At 53.7% G+C, this 26224-nt stretch overlaps 7 protein-coding genes across 7 annotated transcripts; 4 read left to right on the forward strand and 3 right to left on the reverse strand.

Moving 5' to 3' along the window:
- The first annotated feature begins 603 nt into the window (after positions 1–603).
- Positions 604–5491, forward strand: CDEST_05074 (Putative GPI inositol-deacylase PGAP1, alpha/Beta hydrolase). Its single transcript, XM_062921233.1, has 2 exons — positions 604–1827; positions 1880–5491. Exons 1-2 carry the CDS (start codon positions 1045–1047, stop codon positions 4724–4726), a joined length of 3630 nt encoding a protein of 1209 aa, XP_062777284.1. The 5' UTR covers positions 604–1044; the 3' UTR covers positions 4727–5491.
- Positions 5491–8452, reverse strand: CDEST_05075 (Putative major facilitator superfamily, MFS transporter superfamily). Its single transcript, XM_062921234.1, has 4 exons — positions 7910–8452; positions 6848–7821; positions 6656–6789; positions 5491–6589 (listed from the first exon to the last, which is right to left on the reverse strand). The coding sequence occupies exons 1-4, from the start codon at positions 7997–7999 to the stop codon at positions 6105–6107; spliced, it is 1683 nt and encodes a 560-aa protein (XP_062777285.1). The 5' UTR covers positions 8000–8452; the 3' UTR covers positions 5491–6104.
- Positions 8453–9744: 1292 nt separating this feature from the next.
- On the forward strand, positions 9745–11565 carry CDEST_05076 (Putative serine incorporator/TMS membrane protein). The gene is made up of 3 exons (XM_062921235.1): positions 9745–9906; positions 9974–10053; positions 10107–11565. The coding sequence occupies exons 1-3, from the start codon at positions 9856–9858 to the stop codon at positions 11407–11409; spliced, it is 1434 nt and encodes a 477-aa protein (XP_062777286.1). The 5' UTR covers positions 9745–9855; the 3' UTR covers positions 11410–11565.
- Positions 11566–11688: 123 nt separating this feature from the next.
- Positions 11689–13829, reverse strand: CDEST_05077 (Putative cys/Met metabolism, pyridoxal phosphate-dependent enzyme). Its single transcript, XM_062921236.1, has 2 exons — positions 12195–13829; positions 11689–12140 (listed from the first exon to the last, which is right to left on the reverse strand). Exons 1-2 carry the CDS (start codon positions 13437–13439, stop codon positions 12075–12077), a joined length of 1311 nt encoding a protein of 436 aa, XP_062777287.1. The 5' UTR covers positions 13440–13829; the 3' UTR covers positions 11689–12074.
- A 728-nt stretch (positions 13830–14557) lies between these two features.
- On the reverse strand, positions 14558–16009 carry CDEST_05078 (Putative AAA+ ATPase domain, ATPase, AAA-type, core, AAA ATPase, AAA+ lid domain-containing protein; the record flags this gene model as incomplete). The annotated part of the gene is made up of 4 exons (XM_062921237.1): positions 14558–15056; positions 15114–15486; positions 15550–15832; positions 15896–16009. The coding sequence occupies 4 exons, from the start codon at positions 16007–16009 to the stop codon at positions 14558–14560; spliced, it is 1269 nt and encodes a 422-aa protein (XP_062777288.1).
- A 411-nt stretch (positions 16010–16420) lies between these two features.
- On the forward strand, positions 16421–18756 carry CDEST_05079 (Putative monopolin complex subunit Csm1/Pcs1, csm1/Pcs1 domain superfamily). Its single transcript, XM_062921238.1, has 3 exons — positions 16421–17567; positions 17621–18022; positions 18083–18756. The coding sequence occupies exons 1-3, from the start codon at positions 16742–16744 to the stop codon at positions 18295–18297; spliced, it is 1443 nt and encodes a 480-aa protein (XP_062777289.1). The 5' UTR covers positions 16421–16741; the 3' UTR covers positions 18298–18756.
- Positions 18757–19091: 335 nt separating this feature from the next.
- On the forward strand, positions 19092–23077 carry CDEST_05080 (Putative sulfatase, GPI ethanolamine phosphate transferase 1). The gene is made up of 6 exons (XM_062921239.1): positions 19092–19699; positions 19770–21325; positions 21379–21566; positions 21621–21732; positions 21789–21897; positions 21947–23077. Exons 1-6 carry the CDS (start codon positions 19522–19524, stop codon positions 22759–22761), a joined length of 2958 nt encoding a protein of 985 aa, XP_062777290.1. The 5' UTR covers positions 19092–19521; the 3' UTR covers positions 22762–23077.
- Positions 23078–26224: the final 3147 nt, after the last annotated feature.

Below are 26224 nucleotides of genomic sequence, written 5' to 3' on the forward strand. Positions count from 1 at the left end.
GGCTAGCCCAAAGGGCAACAAGCCTATGTTGCAAGAACGAGTGAAAATCAACAGATAAGTGCATGTGTCGTCCTGTGCGAGTCGAATACACAGCAAGACAAATCTGCTAGAGAGCAAGTTCGTATGAGTGCAAGAAGAGCGCGATTTTAAACATCTGCAGCGTACCATTTGATAAGTACCTAGATAAATGTCGGCACTAGGTTCTGAAAAGCCCCCAATATGACACAGGGCGAGGAGCGAATCGAGTCCAGCCGGGTGCTTCGGGATGAGTTGACAGAAATATCTTGCCGCAAGAGCCATTTTCCCCAAAGCCCGGCCTTCTACCCCTTTCCGCTAGTCTTGGGTATCTCCCCTCATCTATGCACAATGGGCCTTGCATAGAAGATTGCATTGAGGCATTCAGCAAAAGGTCCCCCTTGAGGAGGAGGAGGGATATTCCAATTGTGGCTGCGCAGGAGGGTGGAAGGCAGTGGATGACAGAGACATGACACCTTCCTTCCCCCCGTCATTCTCTATGTTGAGGGAAGGCACAACGCCATCACCCATGGGAGAGATTAACTACCATCATATGCGCTTTTGGAGGGGGGGGGATGATGGCGCACCCTAAATAGCTCTAAAGGGGGGAGGGATGTCGGTTGCTAAGAGCATCGCACTGCAGCGCTTGTCGGGACGTTGAACAAGGGGGCTCTTATCAGAAATGTACCACCAACTTGAAAGCTCGCACTGTTGCCGCACCACAGACAGTGTAGTTAGATACAACATCAGTACCTGAGCGCGCCAGTGACAGCAGCAACAGGTAGTCTGACAGCACCTGCACCACCACTGCGTCGCCCAAGGTAAGCACGTTCTTTTTTCTTCTCTCTTTCGTCCCTTCCTCCCGCTACTGCTCTTTCTTTGTCGTCGTCGCCGTCGTTTCGCTCCTTAGGTTTCCTCCTCTCCTTACAGCCAAGAGCCAAAAATACGCACACACCCCCTCCCTCGAGGCCCGATTCAACGAACGAACGCTTCCTTTTTGTGGAAGACTCGCGCGAGCCCTCTCTACTCATGAAGAGGCGCTCGTCGGGTTTGACCGACGACAGTGACGAACCTCCTCCCGACCCTCCTCCTGCTGCTGATATCCATCACCATCAATACCGACAGCCTACCAGGAGTCGCAACTCTTCACCACCGCCCCGCGATTCCAAGCAGCCCGCCTTTGCTGCCGCTACCGTGGCCGCAGCTGCCGCCGCAGTTGTTGCTGCCTCGAGGTCATCGTCCGCAAGGAGTAGCAGTAGGCTCTCTAGTCACCCCAATTGGAAGCTTGAACATGGCCCAAATGCGAATGGATCACAAGATAACCATTCCTTGACTACGTCTTCCTTGCCGCTGCCCCTCTCGTCCCCATCGCAGGCCGCGCCATCGGCAGCCTACCGAAACAACCAGCGTCAACTCCCAAACCACAGTCACTCCCAAGTTATCAGCGACGAACACGACATCGTCAACCTGCGAGACGACCAGGACGACGACGACGATATCCCTCGAGCTGACCAGATTGCAATGAGTAACGAGAAGATGCCCGACGTGCGCTTCGCAGGTCGCCGCTCCCGATCTCGCGGTCCCTGGTCCATCACTATTTTCGCTTTGGCTGTCACCGTTCTTGGCATCACACTGCTTTGCGCCATATTGAATTCCTCTTGGACTCGCCAGCTCGACGCAAAGGGATGTCGTATGTCGTACATGCGGCCCTCTTATATTCGATTGCGGGACTTTGACACGGAGCACACTCGCTTTGCGACAAAGTACTCTCTATATCTGTACCGTGAGCAGGGCGTCGACGACGAAAGAAAGGTTGCCATTGACTCTCGCTCCCCTAGCTAGGCAAAGTACTGATCATTTGCAGTTGAGAGGTGTTCCTGTACTTTTCATACCAGGGAACGCCGGAAGCTACAAGCAGGTTCGGCCGATAGCCGCCGAGGCTGCGAATTACTTCCACGAGTCTCTCCAACACGATGAGGCCGCTACGGCCGCAGGCGCTCGCAGTCTCGATTTTTTTACTGTCGACTTCAACGAGGATATCACAGCCTTTCACGGACAGACCATGTTGGATCAGGCAGAGTACTTGAACGAGGCCATCAGATATATTCTATCTCTGTATATGGATCCACGCATGTCTACGCGTGACCAAGATTTGCCGGATCCTACGTCTGTCCTTGTTCTGGGCCACTCCATGGGTGGTATCGTTGCTCGCACCATGCTCATCATGCCAAACTACCAGTCGAACTCGATCAACACCATCATCACCATGTCCGCTCCCCACTCGCGTCCTCCCGTGAGTTTTGACGGGCAGATTGTTAAGATCTATGACGATATCAACGACTATTGGCGACATGCCTACTCCCAAAAGTGGGCCAACAACAATCCATTGTGGCACGTTACTCTCGTCTCGATTGCTGGCGGTGGCTTAGACACCGTTGTTCCCTCCGACTATGCTAGTGTCGAGTCGATAATCCCCGAGACGCATGGTTTCACCGTCTTCACCACCGGCATACCTGGTGTATGGACTAGTATGGATCACCAGGCCATTCTGTGGTGCGACCAATTCCGTAAAGTCGTTGCTCGTGCCATGTACGACGTCGTCGATGTCCACAGATCTTCGCAAACCAAGCCGAGGGCGGAGAGGATGAGGGTCTTCAAGAAATGGTTCCTTACCGGCATGGAGTCCATCGCGGAGAAAACCCTGCCTTCGGAGGGGCCAAGTACCCTGCTCACTCTCGAGGACAGCTCGAATGCGATTAAAGCACAAGGCGAACGCTTTGTCTTGCGACAACTTGGGCGCGAACCGAAGCCGCAAGCCCATTTGCTTCCGGTGCCTCCCCAGGGATCTCCAGAAGGCAAGCGTTTTACTCTTCTAACCGACACCCCGTTAGATAGACCAGGAGAACATGGGAGACTGGAGATTTTGTTTTGCAGCGTTTTCCCACTGCAACCGGGCCAAGCGACCACCTTGTTCACCATGAACATGGATCTCTCAGAAGGCAGCACTCGGTCGACCAGATTGGCATGCAAGAACGCTGCGTCCGACGCTATCATATTGCCCCCTTCGACACGATTTCGTCATGAACCGTTCTCCCTGGACAACGAGCCGGCGGCGAGGCCATTCTCGTATCTTCAGTTCGATATCGAAGACATAGCGGATCACCAGTTTGTGGTCATTGTTGACAAAGCTGTGAAGCCGACCGAAAGCTTCGTGGTAGCCGAATTCAGTGACTATTCTCAGTCTCACAGACGGCGGAATATCAGCCTGCGCCGACTCCTCGCATTTGGGATGACGCTGCGACTCCCATCGAACCGTCCCATGGTTGCGGAAATCAATATACCTACGCTGCAATCCAGTCTCTTGGCTTTCAAGTTGGAGATTGGCAACCAAGCGTGCGGCAACACACCAGAGCTCTTCTCTCCCCTGATTCGACAGCACCTGGCTCAGCCCTACGAGTCCAAGTTTTTCGTCAACGCGAGACATGCCAGTATCAGCATGCACGGCATCGCCCCCTTTGTTCCGCCTCCCCTAAGGCACAAGGGATACGATGAACAGGGCCTCAGTCTTCAGTTTTGGACTGATCCGACATGCGAATCTACCATCCAAGTCAAACTAACGGTTGACGCATTAGGCAGCTTGGGCAAGCTGTACATGCGCTACCGAACCGTATTCGCAGCATTCCCACTGCTTGTGGTGACCCTCGTGCTTCGCAAGCAGTTCCGGGTTTATGATACCACCGGCACGTTCATCTCCTTTTCCGAGAGTCTCGATCTCTGCCTGCGGCAGTCCGTACCTCTTATGCTCCTCTCTCTGACGTTCCTTTCCTTGTCAATGACAGGATCCTGGTCGTCAGGGCCGGCTGCATTTTGGCACTGGCGCAACGCAACGTCTACAGGAGCCGATTTTCACAGCAACGACCTTCTCACGGGCACACAGGATCCTTTTTTCTGGTTCTTGATCCCTCTCATTGGAGTCGTTTGCATCGGTGTATGCGCAGTCCTTCACTATGTCACCCTGGCCTTGACTCAGCTCCTTGGCATCGTCTACGCGTGGGTGGCCCTCCAACCCTTCGGCCAGGCGCGAGATGAGCGCCGACGAGCGCAGTTGCCAATTTTTGTCTCCTCGTCTCCTCGACGACGCATGGTTACTACGGCGGTACTTTTGTTCCTGGTGTCCACCTTCATCCCCTACCAATTTGCGTACTTGGTAGCGTGCCTCGTCCAGCTCTTCACCGTCGTTCGCGCGCTGCGGATTGCCTCAGAGCTCAAGTCTGGGACGAATTACGATTTCTACCATTACGCCCACTCAATCTTGCTGCTCATGCTCTGGGTCCTCCCTATCAACCTGCCAATCCTGGCTGTGTGGATTCGCAACCTCGCCGTTCATTGGCTTACCCCCTTCTCCTCGCACCACAATGTGCTCTCTATCATGCCCTTCATTCTTCTCGTGGAGAACTTGACGACGGGAAAGATGGTGCCTAGAGTCACCGGGAGGATGAGACATCTCACCAGCGTGCTTCTTTTTGGTACGGCTATTTACGCTGCCATCTACGGCGTTTCCTACGCCTACATGCTACACTATCTTGTCAACCTGATAGCGGCATGGTTGGTTGTGATCCATTCGACCGCTGATAACTGGCCTCTCGCTGGGTTCAGTTCAATATTCGAAAGCAGTCATCTTGAAGCCCGTAAGCGTGGCAAGACACCTTGACGGCGGAAACAGACACCCGTCTGTTTTGGAAAAGGGCCATGACATTGGCAATGCCAGCTCGTTTGAGGAAGAGATTGAGCTTCTTGGAAGCCGACTTTTAACATCACCGTTCTTCATGGTGTATATACGATAAATGCGGTCCGCTCGACCGGGCTTACTTTTTAATCTGGATTCACGACGTTGAAAACGCGGAAACCTTTGTTTCTTTGGTATAGACACTTTCAGCTATTTGCAATCGACGTTAGGACTGGCTTGGTCTCGACGTTTAGGGCGGATATTCCAGGCTTATGGCCACAACGCATTGGCGTTGGCACAATGTTTCTGGGGGTTTCATCATTTTGTTCATCTGCATCTTGCATCGGCTGGGGAGTTTGTACGGTTCGCGCGTTGAAGTTGGAGGCGTCGAAACGAACACGAACATGTTTCCCTACGAAATGTCTCGGAAGCTCTTTTATCTTGTTCTTCTGCCTCTTCCCTCTTCGCCTTTTGACCGGTAGATATCAGGCCTACAATTAGGCGTCCGCCTGGACAGGCGTTGCCGCATGACGGACTATAGGGTACAAAAGAGGGGACTTCTTTTCTCACGGTGTTTTTGCGTAATGCCAAACGGAGGTCTAGTTTTTCTTGCTATTTTTCTTTTGGGCGTTGGAGCTCCGACCATGGTTTTAATCTAGTAGCGACCGAGATGCAGCTTTACGTTCTTCATACAAGTGGTAGGCATGCGCACATTCGAAGCGCACATCAGCGGAGGGAAGAAGGCTAGGGGAACGAAGTGGGGGGGGGGGGGGGGGGGGGAGAAGAAGAAGAGGACGACGAGGAGGAAGCGATGGTCGGCCCAAAGAAGCGCGCGGAAGCTGTCGATGGCGGCGGTTGCTGCTCAGAACGAATGTGATTTGCTAAATCTAAGTTCGGTTCTGCTGCCCTAGTTGAACCCCCAATATCTGCTTGTGACCTTCCTTGGTTTGTTATGTATGTGCTTTACGTTTTGGCTCCGTTCTATTTGATTGGATTCGTCTGACGCCTCGCTCATATCGGCAGCACCTTGGGAGTCATAATACAGCAGAAGCTTGCAGAGAGTCCCGTAGCAAAGATTCACAATAACTCCTGTCGGCCTTTCTAGGTAGTGAACGGTACACCAACGCGTGCCAGCAAAACAGCCTAAAAACGCCTTTCCTCCATCTATCCCTTGCCCACGGCTGTTGCATTGTCAAGTGCCCTACAATAGCATCCCGCTCCAACTCCCGTCCTCGATGAAAGGGGGTTTTGTTTTATAGAGCAAGACAGGTAGGTGTTGGAACCTCGCGGAAAGTCGGGAAGCATCATATCCTCCATCTTTGTGATGTCCACGTTAGCGATACCTGCACCAGATAAGTACACTTCAGTCATGCTGTTCGGCCTTGCTCTTTTCTTCCTTGGCCCATTTGACTCGCTGGTGACGGATAACCCAGAGCGTGAGCAGTAGACCAACGGAGCATGCTCCAAGCGTCATGAGGTATGCTGCACGGTAGCATTCGAGCCCGTCGTGGCAAACACGTTCGCCATCGGGTCCGAGAATGCTATGCTTGTCGTAGATCTTTCCGTAGAAAATGTTGAACACATTGCCGGAGACGACAGGCGAGAGCGTCATCAGACCCCAGTTTTGGCTGAGCCCGTGAATTCCAAAAGTTTCGGCAACGATGGAGGGGAACACTCCGAAAAGGAAGCCGTAGGCGATGCCAGAAAGCCCGGAAACCAATCCAAGTAAATGAGGGTTGATGACGTGGAGAGCCAGAATTTGAGCGACGAAGAAGACAACACTGGACGCTACTAGGCACCAGACTCGACTGCCGTGGAGTACCTTGACGATGAAGTCGGAACCAACACCTGGGACGTTCAGATCAGCTCGCGTTTCGATATAAGTAAGGATTCTCGGATGACGGTCGTACGTACCGCTGAGGAGTCTGCCGGCAAAACTACAAACGGATAGTATGGATACATGCATCTGTTGCTTGGTGATGAGGTATGCCTCATCTACTGACTCGTCCCAGTGACGCCAAAGTGCTTTGACGTCGTTTCCAATGTTGCTAGAGAGATTGATATCAGCTCTAGACGGCGGGCAGTCTTGGAAAATTTGAGACTTACTTGATAGTCATCAGACCAATACCGGTGAGGATTCCCATGATGATAAACAACTGCCAAAAATCGACCTCACACAGAAGTGCCCAACCACGAATATCTACTCGATGAGAACGATCCAGATCAACACTACTCTGTACAAAAACATCACCAGGCATAGAGGAGGAGCTCGACACCAGCGAGGACGTCTCGTCGGGCTCATAATCATCGGCATCGATGTTTTCGATTTGCGCCTCATCAGCCTCGCGAGACGGTGCGGACGGTTCGCTTTCTGAATGAACCAGCTCGTGGTCGATGGTGGAGTTGATTGTGGTAGTGGTAGTAGTGTTGTTGGCAACTTTAAGCGACGTACCAGGTTCAGTCAAGGCAGTACGACGTCCATGGCCAGAGAGATTAGGCTTGACCTCTTCCGAGGACGTACGGCGAAGATGTTGTGAGCCAGATAAACCATCGCTGGCGGGAACGCTGTGGTAGCTGGAATGTGGCCAGACGCGCAGGAAAAAGAAACCGAGGAAGGTCAGGCCGCAAGTTCCAAAGGAGAGCAGAGCCAAAAAGGCACTCGTGTTGCCTGGGAAAAATATGGTTCCAAAGGTCGAGAAAAAGAAGGCACTCAGACCAAAAGCAGCCAGGGGAAATGCCGTTGCGGTGCCCCGATGGTGTGGCCAGTTCAAGGCAGACGTCTTGACGGCCGCCGCGAAGGCCAGACAGCCGCCGAGGCCGGTCAAATAGGAAAAAAAGCATAGAAGCGGCACGGGAGCAGCGGCACGGTCGTAAGCGATGTGGAAAGGGAAGTATCCAACGGCGAGCAAGACAGAGCCGAAAATGACTGCAGAGCGAGGTCCTTTGTGGTCAACGAGCATGCCGACGGGGACGCCTAATGAATACATCCCCAAATTGGCGGAGAGACCAATGACGTTCGTTTCGGTCGAGGAAAGCTTCAATCGCTCAGCGAATTGAGGTGCCCATGCTGAATAGACGTACTGAAGATGGCATGTCAGCAAGCTATTCGACCCTGGCAAATGTAGAACATGGGGTGATAAAGGAAACGGTTCGATCGCGCCAACTCACGTTGGTACCGCAGGCCAGAGAGATGACGGTAGCTGCGACGCTGGCAACCAGGCGCGCGCGATGCAGCTGTCTCTCCCGTTGATTCGTCATGTTTGCCGTAGGCCCGGAGTCAAAGAAGAGATCCGGCCTCTCCAAGTATCATGCTTTGATGTCCAGGGAGGAGGGCGGAGCACAATCAATCGTTCGGTGGCTGGCAACGGCGATAATCGGCATTCGGAAGCGATGGCGGCAACGATTTGGAGTCTTCGCCTCGTGATGGAGTCAATATGTGGCAGGTATGATTGGTTCAATGCACTATCGGAGGCGCAGAGTTCATAGCTATACGGACGAAGCCAATAGCATGGAACATGAAGAACAGGCGGCGGGAGTCGATTCGAAGTCTGTTGTGTGTAGCAGGACAGGAGAGGGGAGGTGATCAAGATTAAGAAGAACAAGAGCGGAGTTTGTTGGGTGGTAGTTCGCAGACGGGAAACGAAATCGGGACGATGCCGGATCCCTTATCTTTTGGGACGGAAATCACGAAATGCTTTCGTAGTGCCGACACCTCCCTGTCCTTTGCCAATGACATGTACGGATACGTGTACAGTGAGTGGTTCGAGGGACCCATCCCTCCGACCGGGAAGGTAACGGGAAATAAGGCAGGGAAATGGGGGGGGCCTGGCAGCTCCTTGGTTGAAGTTGTGATGCCGTAAATTCATAGCTAAATAGCCCAACAGGCTACGTAACCAGTACCAATTACGGCACCGACATTACATACTGGATACGTAAGGGGCTTCGTACCCAATACATACACTTGTAGTAGGTAACTCTGGGCAACCTTGGCTGATGCTGTGCGCCGTGCTGTGCCAGGCATGTGTCAGCGGGGCCGGGGCCGTCCTCTCTTCTTCAGTGTCCCACCCTCCTGATCCAGAAGCCAAATTGCCATGCGCCGCCATCGCCGGCTGACAGACCTCGAAGCCTATTTTGCATGCTCACACGCACTGGTACCGATGGCACCGGTCAGTCGAGCGCCGCCAACATGGTTCGCCTTGGCACGACCTTATGAGACAGTCTAGTTGTTTGTCCTACATCTTCATCAGGGTTGGTTCACGCTACACATGATAATGAGTAGGTCAGTCATTTGACCTCGTTCAAGAGCATCATACATTGAACGCTAGCTCATGTAGCCGTCGCGGGGCTGGGAAGTTCCCCGGACTGCTCTGTAAAGAACAAGATGGGCATACGTCACTCCGGATGAACTGATTTAAAAAAGGTAGTTTGGCCGATTCATACAATCCCACAACGGGCTTGTCGTTTATCGACGATGTTGTTTGACGATAGGAACTTCGAAATTCCTGCAATCGAGGCTTCGTCCCCCTTCCGACTCGACCTTTGATAGGAAAGATAAGATAGCATCGCGCTGATTTACAGTGTGCAGAATAAATCCGACAAGAGGTGTGGGTTCAACCGCGACAATAACAGCAGGCTTCGCACGCAAGATAGCACAACCATACCGTGCCTAAGACAAGTGTCTGGACTCTGGGAGGGACTCTACTGTTCTAGATGCCGGGATACACGAACCGGACCGCAATCTTTGACCATACGTGCAGGGGAGAGTGCGCCAGAATGGAAGGTGGTTCCACGCGCAGCGAATCCGTTAAAGATGCCGAAAATCGGTGCATGATAGAGGGCCGACTTCGGCGGAGAAATCTGGGGTTGGGTCCGGGTGGGAAGGTGCAACATGACATGACCCACCCGATCCCACTTAGGCTTGTGTTTCTGGGGACTACGTAATCTCACGTGCACCCTCAGCCTCTGTCGCCCAGGCCGACGCAAGCACAAGGTATGCTCCGACTGCTGTCACGACACCACCAACAATCCCAAATTCCGCCAACCTATCGCGATTTTTGCGCAACGTCGCTTGCACCACATACAACTAATCGCGCTTCCTGTACACAAAGGGCATCATGGGGGCGTTGTTGTCTTTGCCGCTGATGGCGGTGCCGAGCATTGGCACGGTATGTCGCTTCGCCTTTGGATTGTTTTTTCCATGGTGATAATTCACCGTCAACTAATGCTCTACAGGTCATAGGGTTCGCTGCCAGTTGCTGCGGTGCAGCAACCTGCTCAGCTGTGTGCAGTGCCTGCGGGAAATGCGGCAACAGGTATACTCCCTTCGATCCTGGGTGAATCGGCCTAATCTTAACTTCGTCCGCAGTGTTGCCACGCGTATTGGCTACGCCCTCATACTCCTTGTTAACTCGATTTTGTCCTGGATAATGCTCACTCCCTGGGCTATCGAGAAGCTCGAACACCTCATGCTTGACTATGTCAAGATCGACTGCCCCAATGGCCAGTGCTATGGCTGGATGGCTGTCCACCGCTTCAACTTCGCCCTTGGCCTCTTCCATCTTATCTTTGCCGGCCTCCTCTTCGGCGTCACGTCTTCCAAGAACCCGCGAGCCGCCATACAAAATGGATACTGGGGTCCCAAGGTCATCGTCTGGCTTGCTTTCGTTGTTCTCTCTTTCCTGATTCCGGACGAGTTCTTCCAGTTCTACGGCGCCTACATCGCCCGCTTTGGTGGAATGCTGTTCCTCATCCTCGGTCTCATCCTCCTTGTTGATCTGGCACACAACTGGGCCGAATATTGTCTCGAACAAATAGAGGAAACCGACTCAAAGGTTTGGCGGACGGTGCTCATTGGCTCGACATTAGGCATGTACCTCGCCTCGCTCGCCATGACCATTGTCCAGTACATTTTCTTCGCTGGGTCCGGTTGCTCCATGAACCAGGCTGCCATCACCATCAACCTCCTCCTTTGGATCGGCATTTCGTTCATCTCAGTTCACCCCACAGTCCAGGAGTACAATCCCAAGGCTGGACTGGCCCAGGGCGCCATGGTCGCTGTCTACTGCACGTATCTGACCATGTCTGCCGTCTCAATGGAGCCGGATGACAAACAATGTAACCCTCTTGTTCGCGCTCAGGGTACTCGGACGACCTCAGTTGTTATTGGTGCTGTTGTTACCATGCTGACCATTGCGTACACCACTACGAGGGCTGCCACGCAGAGTCTTGGACTAGGCTCCTCTGGCGGCATCCGACTTCCCGAGGAGGACGAGCATGACCTTGTCACCCAGCAGCCCAGCGGCCATAGGCAGATGCGAGCCGAGGCGTTGCGCCGCGCCGTCGAAGAGGGCAGCTTGCCGGCAGATGCTCTCTTGTCCGATGACGAGAGTGAGGCTGGCAACAACCACACCCACGGCGACGATGAGCGTACGAGGACCCAGTACAACTACACCGTCTTCCACATTATCTTCTTTCTGGCTACGACGTGGATCGCCACCCTATTGACTCAGAGCTACGACGACCAGAACGCTGATGGCAACTTTGCTCCCGTCGGTCGATCCTACTGGGCCAGCTGGGTTAAGATCGTGAGCGCCTGGGTCTGCTACGCCATGTATGCATGGACACTGGTGGCTCCTGTTATCCTTCCAGACCGCTTCGATTTTTCATGATTCTTCTCTCAGCCGCATCATCGAGTCTTGTATCTTACATCCTTGTTTTGTTTCAAGTCATGGCAGGCCGGAGTTATTCGGTTAGCTTGTTTAGGGGCAGTATGTGTAGTATATAGCTGTGTACAATGAATATTGTCTCACATTTTTGTTCTTCTTCCGGTTATTCGTGAGACAGTAGAGGGTATGTATAGCTCGCTGCGACGCATGGATGGCTACCTGGGCCCAGGGTGGTGGTGGCCAGATCGGCTGCGATGGCGCTCTTGAAATACATGATCGTCCGATTAAGAAAGTTTAAAATTAAGAGTGACTGAAGAACACCTGACACACAACACCATATTTTAGCATGTGCAACCCTTGTATCGCGCAATCTTGAGACATGCGTGTACGTCCACAGAGCGCTTTGAGGACAAGGTGCGAAAGCGGCAGAATCGATTAAATTGTGCTGAAGCAACTCCGTTCGAGTCAGTAGCCGGGTGATATACGCCTTGCCCTCTACCCTCCATCATCAACTTGATCTTGGTGTTCTCCAAATCGTTTCCCAAAGATACGCGGTCGAGCCTCATCATGCTGCAAACATAGAGTTTCTTCCACTCTGAACTACAGATCCAGCCAGTTCCAGCCAAGACCAGGTGTGATGCTTCCATGTCTGGCCACATCTTTCAGGCTTACTGGGTAGATGCGGTAGCATGAAATCCTTCCAATGTAACGTTGACCGCTCCGGCCTGAACGAGCTGCCAAGACAGTTAGTTTGACTAGCATTGGTGTGATCTGAGATGGTCACTCACAGCTCGGGAGAGATCCTCGATCAAGTCCGTAACATCCTCAATGCCCACACAGAGGCGGATGAGGTCCTCCGGCATCTGCCTCTCCTTCCGGGTTTTGGCGTCGATGCTGGCATGGCTCATCTGGCAAGGCATACTGATCAGGCTGTTTACACACCCGAAGCTCACGCTAATGCTGTACAGCTTAGCGGCTTCGACAATTCTCTCTGAAAGAGCAGCATCGCCAGTCTCAAAGGACAGAACGGCGCCGGCGCCACGCGCCATGGACCAGTGCAGGTCGTATTGAGGGTGGGACTTGAGTCCCGGATAACGAACCTTGAACCCATGGGACTCAAGGAATTCGGCAATCTGCTGGGCGTTGGCCTGCTGCTTCTCCATGCGGATAGCCAGCGTCTTGATGCCCCTCATAAGGAGAAACGAGTCATTGGGCGAAAGACCGCATCCGGTGGCGTTGATGGTGAAGAACAGCTTATCTCCAATGGCCGAGTCGTTGACGCCAATCACGCCCGCCATGATGTCGTGGTGTCCAGACAGATACTTCGTTCCCGACTCATACACAATGTCGGCACCAATATCCAGGGGGTTCAAGAGCATGGGCGAGAGCATGGTGTTGTCCACAATGATCAAAGCTTTGTCGTTGGCGTCATGCACAAGTTTGGCAATGGAGGGGATGTCGACAATCTTGATCAATGGGTTTGTCGGCGTCTCGAGCAGAACCATGGCCGTCTTGTCAGAAATAACGTGGCGAACATTCTCGACGTTGGTGGTGTCGACATGGTGAACGATGATCCCCTGGTTCGAAGACAGGTACGCAAGTAGCCGGTTAGTGCCTCCGTACAGGTCATCGCCAGTGATGACCTCGTCACCCGGGCGCAACAGGCGAGTAATGACATCCAGAGCACCCATACCGGAACCAACGGCAAGGGCTCTGGTAGCGTTCATGATCTTGGCCAAGTGACGCTCGAGGTGAGTGCGGGTTGGGTTGCCGGATCTAGTGTAGTCATATTCGTTGCCACCAGTCGCAGAAGTCTGTTTGAAGGTTGCGGACTGATAGATGGGAATGCTCGAAGCGCCATACTGGTCGTTGCTGTCAGTGTAGACCAGCTCAGTGGCGAGGGCATAACGGCGGCGGCCATTACGAGGACTGGACGGCGCGGGAGATGGAGGGAGGTCGTGACCGTCGAGGTCAACCCGCTTCAGAGGATTGCTGGACTTGGCCGCAGCTCCATTGTTGGGCGGTGTAGACATGATGGGGCCGGTCAACTCGTGGCAAGACGGCGTAGCGTAAGCTTGAGAATTGAAAGGTTGGCCAATTGAAAACAGCGAGTGCTTCACGTTGTTGTCTTTTGATTGATCCGATGACAAGACGTTACGTTACGTAGGTGAGTTTGTGGGCCTTTGTAGTTGACGTTTGAGAGCGGAAACGAAGATTCCGTGGAGGCGTCGAAGGATCGAGTACAGTACTACCGCTGGTCTCGTCAAGAGCCAGACTTGTCGCCGCGGACAGACTGAATTGCTGAGCAAATCAATCGTCCAAACGCAGCACCGGCGTACTCGATTGAAGCAGGTGGTTGGCGGGGAGGGCGAAAAGAGTTGATGAAGGCGTGTAGGTGTGTAGGAGAAGTTTTACAGCGACATCCAAGGGGGACCGACGACGGGCTTGACCCAGGAGCGTGTGACTCTACCTACCTATGTAACAATGCTGACAATGACTGTTGTGGGGCCCCGCGGATGACGTGATTTGTCGGTGTGCCCAGCATCTCCCGAAAGTCGGCGATGGCGGGGCGGCCTGTACCCTGGACATGGGTGAGCGGAGGCGAAGAGCAACGTTGGTATTGGTCAATGCACCTGGGCATGCAGGACCAGGGCTGTAAGTCCGGAACCTCAGGGCCAAGTACGGACGTTTACTTCAAATGCGTGCCAAGCACCTGGGAAAATCAAATGGTTGTTGACATGAAATGGCGTCTTCTCAACAATATCGTGGTAAATCATGCCCGGAAGAAGCACTCACCACCGGGAAAATCAAGCCCAAACAAGAGCTACTGTAAGCAGGACAGCATGCACTCGTGTATTCTGTCGGCAAGAATCTGGAGCTAAGTTGCTGTCAGGAGTGGCGTGTCCGTTCCCGAAATCAGCCCCTGGCCCCGTATCGTACTCCCATCGGTGTAACAGGCGCATTCTAAAAGTACTCAGTTGCTTCAAGCTTGCCCCTTCCTTTATACTCATCTCCAAGATCGCCAAGTCCCAGACAATCGCCTTCACACATAATGTTTTACATGCTAGTTTATAAACACATTTCCCCAGGTTATGTTTGGTGCTCAAACAACCCATTGTTTGCTGTACCTTTACCAGGCGATAACTTCATCTCAGCCCAGTTCCTCAACCATGTCTTCGTAGTCATTAGTTGTTGATGCCTTTGCTGAATGCTTTGCATGGTTGTCCATCAAGATCTGGCCCCCGCCCTTTCTTCCAAAAAAGTCTTCTGTCCGGATACCCCGGAAGTGCTCAGGTGTGATGCTGGACATGGAATTGCCGCTTGCTCGATGCTCTCGCATGTATTCGCGGACCGGCGCCATGGCGGCATCACGGCACGCTTCCTTGATGTCGCTACCTGACATACCGGCAGTGACTTTGGTGATGTATTCCAGACTAAATTCCGGATCGGTCTTTGTATCCTTGAGGATGAGCTGCAAAATGCGTCTTCTCTGCTCCTTGCTTGGTAGAGAGACAGGAAACTTCTTGGGCATTCGCCGAAGAATGGCCTCATCGATGTCATGTATCCTGTTTGTGGCACCGAGAACAACAATTCTTGCAGGCATGCCTGATGAATTTGAAGACGTCAAACCATCCCACAAAGTCATAAACCTGAGCTGTTAGCCAAAAAAAATAAAAACATTATCAGTTGTCATTGTGCTGACTCACTCTGCCTTAACCATACCGCTGGCCTCATGCTCACCACTTCTTCTCGTGCCCAAAACCGCATCAATCTCGTCGATGAAGATAATGGCAGGCTGCATCTTGCGAGCCAGTGAGAACACAGCCCGGACCAGTTTGTTGGAGTCGCCGTACCATTTCTCAGTCACAGTCGAAATGTGCAGGTTGATGAAAGATGCGCCACTCTCGCGGGCAACTGCCTTGGCCAACATGGTCTTGCCACATCCAGGGGGGCCGTACAACAGGACACCAGAAGGCGCGGACAGAAGTGGCGCCGCATGCGAGTACAAGTGTGGCATGGTGAGGGGATAAATGACAGACTCCTTAAGTTCATCGATGATGTCCTCCAAGCCGCCAATATCTGTCATGCCTCATTAGCGGAATCCCAGGCCTCACATGCCGTGCGGATGTGCGAAGCGCTTACCAGAGAACCCGATGGGAATGTCCTCCGGGGCCACCATTTCCAGAGCAATGAGGTTCTCGTATTCATTCAATACCAACTCTTCTGGCTTCGGTCCGCGGCGAGACGCCTTGCTGTCGTCTGACGCGTCTTCGCCAGGCTTACTGGCATTCTTGCCTTTGCGTAAACGTTCCAGGTGAGCCTTTGCCTGCAACCGTGCTTGCTCGTGCTTCTCTCGATCGGGGTCGGCAAGGGTGTTGGTCAGTGACGACAGGAAGTTCCTTGCGAGATACACGCCGGTTGCCATCTACAAAGTCATGGTCAGTCCTCCAAGAACGCCGCCGCTTCTCTGATGGAGCAGTTTACGTACCATGCCAGCTACTAACAGCAAGTCCAAGGCAAAATCGCCCAGACCCTTCTTGCGGTCACCCATGCCAAGGAGTTTTCCAACGGAACCCAGCAAGCGGTCGAGGTCGCCCGTCATCAGTATTGGCGTCGCGGCGAAGGCCCGACAGGAAGTGGTCGAATTAGCAGATGGTATGTGATGTTGCGGTGGGTGGTCGTTGTTGATCGGGTGGTTGTTCGCGAGGAATCGCCCTCGTAATAGAGAGCAGAACGTCGTCTCGAAGTTGCAGGTCGGCAAGCAAAGACAATGTAGTGGTTCGTTACATAGGGCGCACCGGGTTGACAGAAGCACGGCGGGCGGCAGACGACGTGGCTCTCGTCCATAGACTGAGCCGAGTGAACGCCACCCGCGCGGTACGGTACAGATTCTCTGCACTGTGACCTGGAGATCCGCACCGCCACATGTACGCACGGTCCACATTTGACCGGCCTAGGTCCAGGGGGGTTGCTCCCGAACCCTTTGTTTACTTTTTCGTCGCAAACTGCTGCTGTCTTTGCGTACTGGGCTGGCATGCACGGATTAGCACCCAAGCCCCTCTCGTCCCATGCTCCCAGTCGGCACCGTAAACTGCGCAACTTTTTGATCCAGACCTGGTGTTTGCCCATCGAGAAGGAGCACTAAGACAATCAGACATTCTCGAACAAGCGGAACACGGGCACTCCAATTCCAGCAACAACCAACGACATACGACCCACGATCCACGACCTACCTGACGTATCGAGCGCGTACCCGGTCATCTACCTAGGTAGTGCCTATTGCGCACTTTGCGCCCACTAGCCTACTCATCACAACACTCATCTTCCAGCGCGAATGTCTCGTGCTGCTCGGGCATCCAAGTTGCTAGCACTGGCGGATTCGGATTCCGACGAACTTTCCGGCCTTGGCGCAAAAGCCAGCAGCGGCCGCACGTCAGAAGAACAGAAGATGCCGCCGGCGAAGAAGGCCAGAGGTCGACCTCCGGCCGCCAATAAAGTCAGGAAGCCAGTGCAACGAGCGACGAAAGCTCGCACGAATACCAAGATCGCAGCGGTGGTAGAAAAGGCAGAATATGCGGATGACGTTGACGCTTCGACCAAGATCCATGGAAATTCTTCGCAGAAGGGGCGCAAAGCAGCAGCGAAGTACAGAGGCGACGATGAGGACATAGCCGAAACGGATGAGGAGGTCACTTCTTCGGTTAAGTTGAGTGTCGCCAAGCCTAGAGGGCGCCCGAAGGCCGTAGCTGCTGTAGCAGCAGCATCCAATACAGACGAATCAAAGAAGATCCAGGAGTCCGTCCTGAAGCGCACCTCGCCGGTGGCCAGTCGAGGGCGCCGCCCCGCGATCAAGTCAACAACGAACGAAGACTCGGAAATTCCGGAGACACAGCCTGAAGATTTCATGGACATTGACACAGAAGTTGATGCCGAATTCGAGGACTTGCCGGCACCACGGCAGCCTGCCCACCGGTCCAATAGAACCACGGAGAGCTCGGGCGTGGAAGCAAATGAGGTGGTGTTGAGGCGGCGGCTGGGCGAGACGACAAGAAAGTACGACAATTTAGAGGCAAAATATCGTGATCTTCGGGACATTGGAGTCAAGGCAGCCGAACGAAACTTCGATATTCTCAAGAAGGAGAGCGAGGAGCGAGCGAAAAGTGAGTACTGGAACGGAGGACCGCGAAAGGACGGAGTGCTAACTATTTCCAAGCTGCGAATGAACTCATAAGTCACCTCAAGGCCGATCTTGCCGTGCAACGGGACTTGGCAAAGACGGGACAACAGCACCAGAAGCAACTCCAGGAAATGGAGGCGAAAGTGACAGCATTGACCACATCGTTGGCCGAAGCGAAGCAAGAAGTGAAGACGCTATCGACGAGATTGGCCGCGAGCAGGTCCGCTGAAGCTGCAGCAAGTGCCAAGGTGGTTCCCGGTAGTGCTGTTAAGAGCGGAAGCGCCGCTGCTGCTCGAGCTATCGCTAGTTCAGATGCGGTGCAAACGGGGCAACTGAGGGAGGACCTTTATGGCGATTTGACCGGCCTTATTGTCAGGTTGACGAAGCGCGACTCTGCCGGTCAGGTCTTTGACTGTATACAGACGGGAAGAAACGGAAGTAAGTTTCCTCCGTGGCAGCCGTGCATCGCATCGTCTTCTGTTCTAACTGCGTTTCCAGCACTTCACTTCAAGCTTGAAGTCGAGAGCGAGAGTTCAGGCGAGAATTACGAAGAAGCACACTTCACGTACAAGCCACAGTTGGACTCAAACCGGGACCGGGACTTGATTGATATGCTCCCTGATTTCCTGGTCGAAGAGATCACGTTCCCTCGACCACATGCAGCGAAGTTCTATGCGCGGGTGATCAAGTCTTTGACAGAGCGCATTGATTAATCATGTCGGTATGGATGGTGTTTTTGTCGAGAGTAAAGGCTTTGCGTGGCGGCAAGAAGCATTTGGAATTGGACGATACGATACCCCATGAAGACTATGTTCCTTTACACTGCTTGGATGTAAAAGGCCTGGCCAACGCCTCGACTTGAGTTGTCAGCTGGATACGGATTATATCTGACATTAGAGACGACGGTCTCCGGATCAAGGCACACAGAACCAGCCGCCAAACCAGGCGCACTGCGAGTATAGTTTCATCGCGGCCAGAAACATGCATGCGAAGCAAACAACGATGTGGACCGTCGTCACATTGGCTACTGATGTTGTTCAGAGAGGTTCCCAAGTACCCACCTATCAAGCCTGAGCTGAACAAGTCTTGACAGTGAGAGAGAGCCTTAGTAAAAGATGATTATTGGAGCCTCATTTGCGTGGTTAATTCATCTTCACAGTAGACACCTTGATGTCTGGGAAGCCCGTTCAGGGGATGTGATTCCGGATTACACCATATCATCGAAACTGCATAGAAAGGGGGGATTGGCCAGCTTGATTAAGGCCCAGGTTGGCGGTGGCTAACGTTGTATCCAGGATCAGGCCTTCAAGCCCCGGGTAGGTGCAAGTAGCCGCTCCCGCTACATAGTGGGGTCACTGAGTGACAAGGTGGGAACCCCTGAACTTGTACCTTTTGGACCCCTGCACCTCCAAAAAATGGGACGTTGCGGGTTGTCGACGTGTCGCGAAGAGACCAATAATTTCCGCGTCGATGCAACAATCGGGACAGGTCGAACCGGACTGTTCGTGGGTATCACACTGAACGGAACGGCTGTGCTGCCCATCTCCCATGCGTTTGAATTATATAAATAAAAACCCTCCAAGAAGAAATTCAAGAACTCAGCGCCGCGCATCATCAACACGTTCCGGGGAGCAATGCGTCACGAAGCCAGATGAATGCGCCTCCACTCCCTTGCGTAGAAGAACCCCCTGGTCCCCTTTTCACTTCACTCTCTAATCCCGGTCATCTCGCGCGACGACTTGAGCGCAGAACCGGTCTAACGAGCTATATAACCCGACCTGTCCTGGCGAGTCTCTTCCCGGGCCATTGCCAGCTCAGCTACTCCCACGCCTCCCAAGGAGCTCAAGCGACGCGACAACGCGACACCAAATACTCGACGAAAGGCAAGCGCAGTGCGGCCACACCAAGAGTTCCTACTCTTGGCTGCTCTGTCCGCCATGGCTGTCTCTTCGCGCGCCGGCTTTCTGGCCGTTGCAGTCGTCTTCCATCTTGTCTACATTTACTCCATTTTCGATATTTACTTTGTCAGTCCAATCGTTTCGGGCATGAAGCTTGTCCAGATCGACCGGTCCGACCATGTCAAGGCTCCTGCTGATCGCTTGGTTTTATTCGTTGGTATGCGCCCATTCTACTCCCCACGTACCCGGGGCCAACATGCGAGCAAGCTTCTTACGCTTTAACTTAGGAGACGGCCTGCGAGCCGACAAGGCTTTCCAGTTTTTCCCAGAGCCCTATCCCGAATCCGAGGGCGACCTGACCCCGCGGCCTCTGGCCCCTTTCCTGCGGTCCCGCGTCTTGGAGCACGGCACCTTCGGGGTGTCGCATACGCGCGTGCCCACCGAGTCTCGCCCTGGCCATGTTGCCCTCATCGCTGGTCTATATGAGGACGTCTCGGCAGTTGCGACTGGCTGGAAGCTCAACCCGGTCAACTTCGACAGCGTCTTCAACCGGAGCCGCCATACTTGGAGTTGGGGTTCTCCCGACATCCTTCCCATGTTCCAGGAAGGCGCCGTCCCCGGTCGTGTCGATTCCTACACCTACGGCCACGAGTTTGAGGATTTCAGTCAAGATGCTCTGCAGTTGGATTATTGGGTCTTCGATCACGTCAAGGAGCTTTTTACCGAAGCGGCCAAGAATGAAACCCTGGATGCTGCCCTCCGTCAAGACAAGGTGGTCTTCTTTCTACATCTTCTTGGGCTAGACACCAACGGACACTCGTATCGTCCCTACTCGAAGGAATATCTCAACAACATTAAGGTCGTGGATCAAGGCGTCGAGGAAATCACGGCGCTCATCGAGAAGTTCTACGCCGATGATCGGACCGCCTTCGTCTTCACAGCGGACCACGGCATGAGTGACTGGGGAAGTCATGGCGATGGCCATCCAAACAACACTCGTACACCCTTGATCACCTGGGGCTCTGGCATCGCTTTGCCGGTGCTCACACCCGATTCTGTCGCTCCGGGGCACGACGAGTACTCGTCCGACTGGAATCTTGACGGTGTCAAACGCCACGACGTGGCGCAAGCCGATATTGCGGCCCTGATGGCATACTTGATTGGCGTGGAATTCCCTGCCAACTCAGTCGGCGAGCTTCCCCTATCGTATGTCTCGTCGAGCATCGACGAGAAAGCGCAAGCGGCCTTGGTCAATGCCCGCGAAATTCTTGAAATGTACCGGGTCAAGGAAGAACGAAAGAGGGCCACGGAACTGCGCTATCGACCGTTCCGACCACTTAGCGACACGGATCTCACCCCCAGCCGTCGTGTGGAGGATATTCAACGCCTCATTGACGCTGGAAATTACGAAGAGGCCATTGAAGAGTCAGCTGCTCTCGTGAAGATTGCCTTGGAAGGTCTGAGATATCTCCAAACTTATGACTGGCTCTTCCTCCGCACACTGATTACCATTGGCTATCTTGGGTGGATGGCGTTCGCACTCACTGTCGTCGTTGGCTTGCATGTGTTGCGAGGCAGCCACCCCCCTTCTCATACGACCACGGGTACAACAGTGTTCACATCCATCCTCGCAGCGCTGTACGCGTCTTTCATCGTTTCCAAATCACCGGTCACCTACTACGCGTACGGTTTTTTCCCCGTTGTGTTTTGGGAGGAGGTTTGGGCTCGACGCGGCTCACTTGTTCAAGGGCGCCATGTGCTTTTCGGGCATATCAAGACTGGAGGTGGCGTGGCTTCATTCTTGTTGAACGTTGTGGTTTACATTGGCGTGATTGTCTCTCTGGTAAGCCATATTCTCATTGTTTCGACCGTTGCGATGTCATTAACCCGGCCCAGGCTCTAGGATACATACATCGCGAGGTGTTGACCGTCATTTATGTCCTTGCGGCCTTCTGGCCTATGACTTATGGCTTGAGATTTCTCCACACGAACACGTTCCTATCTGTGATCTGGTTTGTCTCGTGCCTCGTCATGAGTGTGTTCACGCTGCTTCCGGCTATGAAATCAGAGGACATCCCTCTTATGTATGTCTAAACCGACCTTCCCCGTGAGTCAATTCATAGACTTACCCATTACAGTGTTGCCGGCGGAACCGTTATGACGGTCATTGGTCTGGCCTATCTTGTCTGGGAAGAAAGGCTCCTGGCAAGACCAGCGCTGCCGACGGCGAGGGCCTTGACTGGTATCCAGGTAGATACATGCTCATTCCGGGAACCTTCCTACACAGCTAACACAGGTAACAATAGGTCGGCCTCATCCTGCTCGCCATCATAGTTACTCGATCCAGCACCTTGTCCCTCCAGGCGAAACTAGGGCTGCCTCGGGGCAATCAGGTGGTTGGGTGGATCGTTCTGGGTAAGCGCACATGGTATTTAGACGTTGGATGGTGCTAACCGTTTTGTAGTTATTTCACTGCTCATGCCCTTAGCCCATCGCCTCCAGCCCAACAATCACTACATGCACCGCCTGATGACTATGTTCTTGACCTGCGCTCCGACGTTTGTAATTCTAACCATTTCCTACGAAGGTCTTTTTTACGTAGCTTTCAGCATTCTGCTGGTTGCATGGGTTGGCCTTGAACATCGCGTATTCGTGTTGAACAGAAGCCCTCCAGATGAGCAACGCCTTCAACACTATGGCACCTCCAACATCGGGCCGGATAAGTCACCGTGGTCTCCCAGGGCCCTGACGCTCGCTGATGCGCGAGTTTCATTGTTCTTTTTCGTCTTGCTACAATCGGCCTTCTTCAGCACAGGCAATGTGGCCTCGGTGTCATCCTTCAGTTTGGACAGCGTGTACCGGCTGATCCCCATCTTCGACCCCTTTTCTCAGGGGGCGCTACTTATACTCAAGCTCATGGTTCCCTTCGCCCTCATATCGGCCAATCTCGGGATCCTCAACGTCAGACTGGGCGTGGCACCGTCGGCTCTCTTCATGGTTGTAATGGCCATTAGCGATGTTCTCACCCTCTACTTTTTTTGGGTGGTGAAGGACGAGGGCTCGTGGTTGGAAATCGGCTCCACCATCAGCCATTTTGTGATTGCGAGTTTGCTCTGCGTCTTTGTGGCCGCTCTCGAGGGAGTGAGCGCGCTGTTCATCAGCGGCATCGAGGTCGAGGGTCCTCGAGGTGAAGGCGGGCAGAATGGGACAGTGGCATCTGGCACCAAAGCAGACACAAATGCCAATGGCAAGACACCCTCGGTTATTGCTTCATCATAGCGAACCGCGATCTGGGCTTGACGAAGCCTGGGCAGTGTATATATGATAGTGTTTGGCTGCAATATGAAGGCCACATAAACCGGCAGACATCAATCTTCCACCACTGGGCACAGCAGGACACGGAAGTTGAAAAGGCACATCGACATTGGCATGGTCCCGTGCTTAGCCCTCATGCCGGTGTTGGCGGCTTCTTCCTACGCGTCGTCATGAAGTGACACTATGCCCTGATTGTTACCCTCGCCAACTCCTATACGTAGTCCAGGTCGCCAACCGAGCCTTTTCTACGGGTACTGTCTGTCTCCAAGGATGTTTTGTGCCTTGGCATTGTGCTACGGGACAGCAGTTTCATCGCCGCGAAGCTTAGAAGACCCAAGTTGGTGGCAGGGATTGGCGTGACACCTCATGAACGGCTAAGGGGTCGCTGGGCCGTTTCGTTTTCTCCGTTCGTGGGAGTACAAGAGTCGAAAGAGTAGGTGGCAAATTTGAAGGGGAAACAATTGGAAAAGGAGAGGGAGAGCAGGTTGTCATACGTTCTGTTCTGTGCAGCTGCCGGGTACAGGCTTCACGGTCGGATGGATGAACAGTGCACCTTGGCTGGATGGCGAGGGAAGCAGAGGCAACGTATATGTCATGGGGTGTATAATTTACAGTACTTGCCTAGCTATCTAGGTATGGTGTGCATGGGAGTGGCCTGGAGACTGCACTCCTGCTGGTGGACAAAGGCGAGGCAAGACCAGGTGAGTGAGGCAAGGCTCTTGGTGACGTGCCACCGTGACGGTGTGTCCCGGGATATGTTTACTTTTCTGGTGTTCCTCCCAGACTTGCCCGATTCCATCCGTTTCATTCATCCCAAAAACAAGTGCCTGGTATGCCAACATCAGCAAAAGCAGCCCCCGGGCCCCTTGCGCCATGGCTGTCACCACCGACCGGCCTGGTCAAACATCCGAATTGTGCGACAGACATGTCGCGGCATTTGATACCCCATCTCATCCCGAGAAGCCATTTGTCACTTCCGATGAGTCGAAGTTCCAGCTGACGTGCCACCCATAGTCAGGTAGCCAGCTACCTTGGTGTCGTTCTCCCGCGGATTCCGCGCACCCATAGGTTTCGGGCGAGCAGCAACTCAAGTTTTGACCCGCTCCAGACTGTTGCGACAAGTTCCTTGCTTCGTCTTTCTCCCTCCAGTGTTGTCAATTTGTCGGCAGGGGAGGCGGGCTGACTACGCACTGCGATCAAGTCGTTGCATGTGCATGGATAGCAGATGAGGACGTAGTACAGACGCGCATCATGCCATGCCCAGGCAAGATGATGGATCACGTGCTTTACTCGGCATCATGCCAGGATTCCGGGAATACTTCACAATTCCCATCAAGGCACGGCGTGGTCCTTGCCTAAAAAGGAAACACATGCGTGGACCAAGCTGTTTCGGAGCAGCTTCCCGACCCCTACCTGCCTAGGTACCTTCACACCTCGACCACGACCAAGACCACGACAGCTACATCCACAGCGACATTGACAGTAACCTCTACACTACTCCTCCTCATCCCGCTCTGCACCCTGCGAGGTCTGTCGCGGCGCTTGCGCCTATTCGTACGCCTGCGCCCCCATCCGCATCCGCACCCGCATCCGCGCCACACCCCGTCCATTCATACATGAATTTCCCGTAGGGACGGTGCCCGGCATCGATCAAGTAGGATAAGGGCAAAAGGTACTGTTGGAGGGGGATGAGCGGGAGAGGATGTTTGTGGATTCGTTCTTCACCCCCGACACGGATGCTTGCTTGGCTTGGCGGGCCATGGGGGAGTGATCTTGATGACTGGCTCATGCAGTCGCCAACACTGCCTCCCATCCAGACACCTTCACGCACACCAGTCATCACGACTATTAATCCAACAAGTCTTTCGCCCACATATTCGCCGGGAGCCAAGACTGGGAGTGCCATTGTGAGTGTGTGTGTGTGTGTCTCACATGCTTGCCAAGCCGATGTTTTCCAACGTCCTTTTGCCCACGCCGTCCGGGTCGTCATACTCACCCACGTGATCATTAACTCGGCGTTAACAGGCAAGGGAAACCGGTGAGCTGGCTAGCTAGCTCAGAAAGCGGCACGGCAGAGCCTGGCATTGGTCACGCGAACAGGTCATGACGGGAATGGTGACGGGGCGATCTCTCGGGCGCTGTTTCTGATAGCTTGATACCTGCTAAGCCAGCCAGCCCTCCCCTTGCCCGGGTGCTTAGTGTCCCTATTGGGTAGTGAAGTGTCTAGGAGCAGTGCTGTGGGCGGCGCACAGCGTTCAACCTGGTAACAGACGACAGGAAATAGACGCCAAGAGCTTGATGCTATAAAGTTAAAGGTGGTTGCCTTTTCGTGCTACCTTTGGCAGTGGCGGCCTCGACCAGTGATGTACTAAGAGGCAACACGGCAGCAGCAGCAGTCATCGGCACATATCTACGGAAATCTCACGGGGCACGACCTGATGTTTGGTTATCCTTTCCCGTTACGGTCCAACTTCAAACCCATCAGCCGACAACTGTGTTCCAAGACTATGCCTCGAGACAGATTTGGAAGGGAGCAAAAGTTCTTCCATCTTCTAACATCGCTCTGACCCGGACCTTTCTTCCTACAGCAGGAGGCCAGTTGTCTCATGAGGCACAGCTTGGTTGGCTAAATCCAGTGGGCAAACGTCCCAAAAGCTTGAAGCAGACGACGAAGTCAAGTTTTCAGGACTGCTTTTATTGAGAAGTAGAGAAACAGGCCGGAGGAAAGCCGCATCGAACTCAAGTGTCCTAATAGAGGCCTTCTTTCTGGTTCAAGTCTGGAAACTGAACGCAACAGCGTTGCCAACAAGGTCAAAAGCAACGTCGTTCTTCTCCGACTCGCACACGGCGACCTTGACATAGACTCCGCCTTCATCCTTGACCTCGGCGCCGAAGTCAGCGTCGACCTCAATCTGCAGGTCCCAGCGCCCGACGTCAAACCCGAATTCTGAGAGAAGCAGAAAATACAAGGCACTCCCCGGCCTACTACACTTCGGCGTCAGTGCTCCTCTTCCGCAGCGGTGCATCTGCCTGCGTTGGCCGAGTTGTAAGAGTCGATCCAAGTTGTGATTCCGCTGGTTGTGGTCCAATAGCCGATGATCCACTTTTGTCAATCCTGTATAACCTTCGCAGCTTTATCATCAGGGGAAACACGACACTCGCACACCTCACCCCCCCCCCCCCCCCCCCATCCACACGCACCCGCACCCGCACCCGCACCCGCATACACGCCGCCTGTACATCACACATCAGCACCACCAAGAGAAGGTCCCCCCAGCGGTACCACTCCCTCTACCCAGCCGGAGGGGCTCAGCAGAAGAACCACCACCACCCTCCGTCAGCGCCGCCGCCAGTGACCCAACAAGGCATTGCGCCTGGGCCGCCTCTGGAGAGAGGAGCACCTCTGCCGTTACCACCGCCACGCTTG

The sequence above is a fragment of the Colletotrichum destructivum genome, chromosome 3 (genome assembly GCF_034447905.1).
Source record: "Colletotrichum destructivum chromosome 3, complete sequence".
Lineage (NCBI taxonomy): Eukaryota > Fungi > Ascomycota > Sordariomycetes > Glomerellales > Glomerellaceae > Colletotrichum > Colletotrichum destructivum.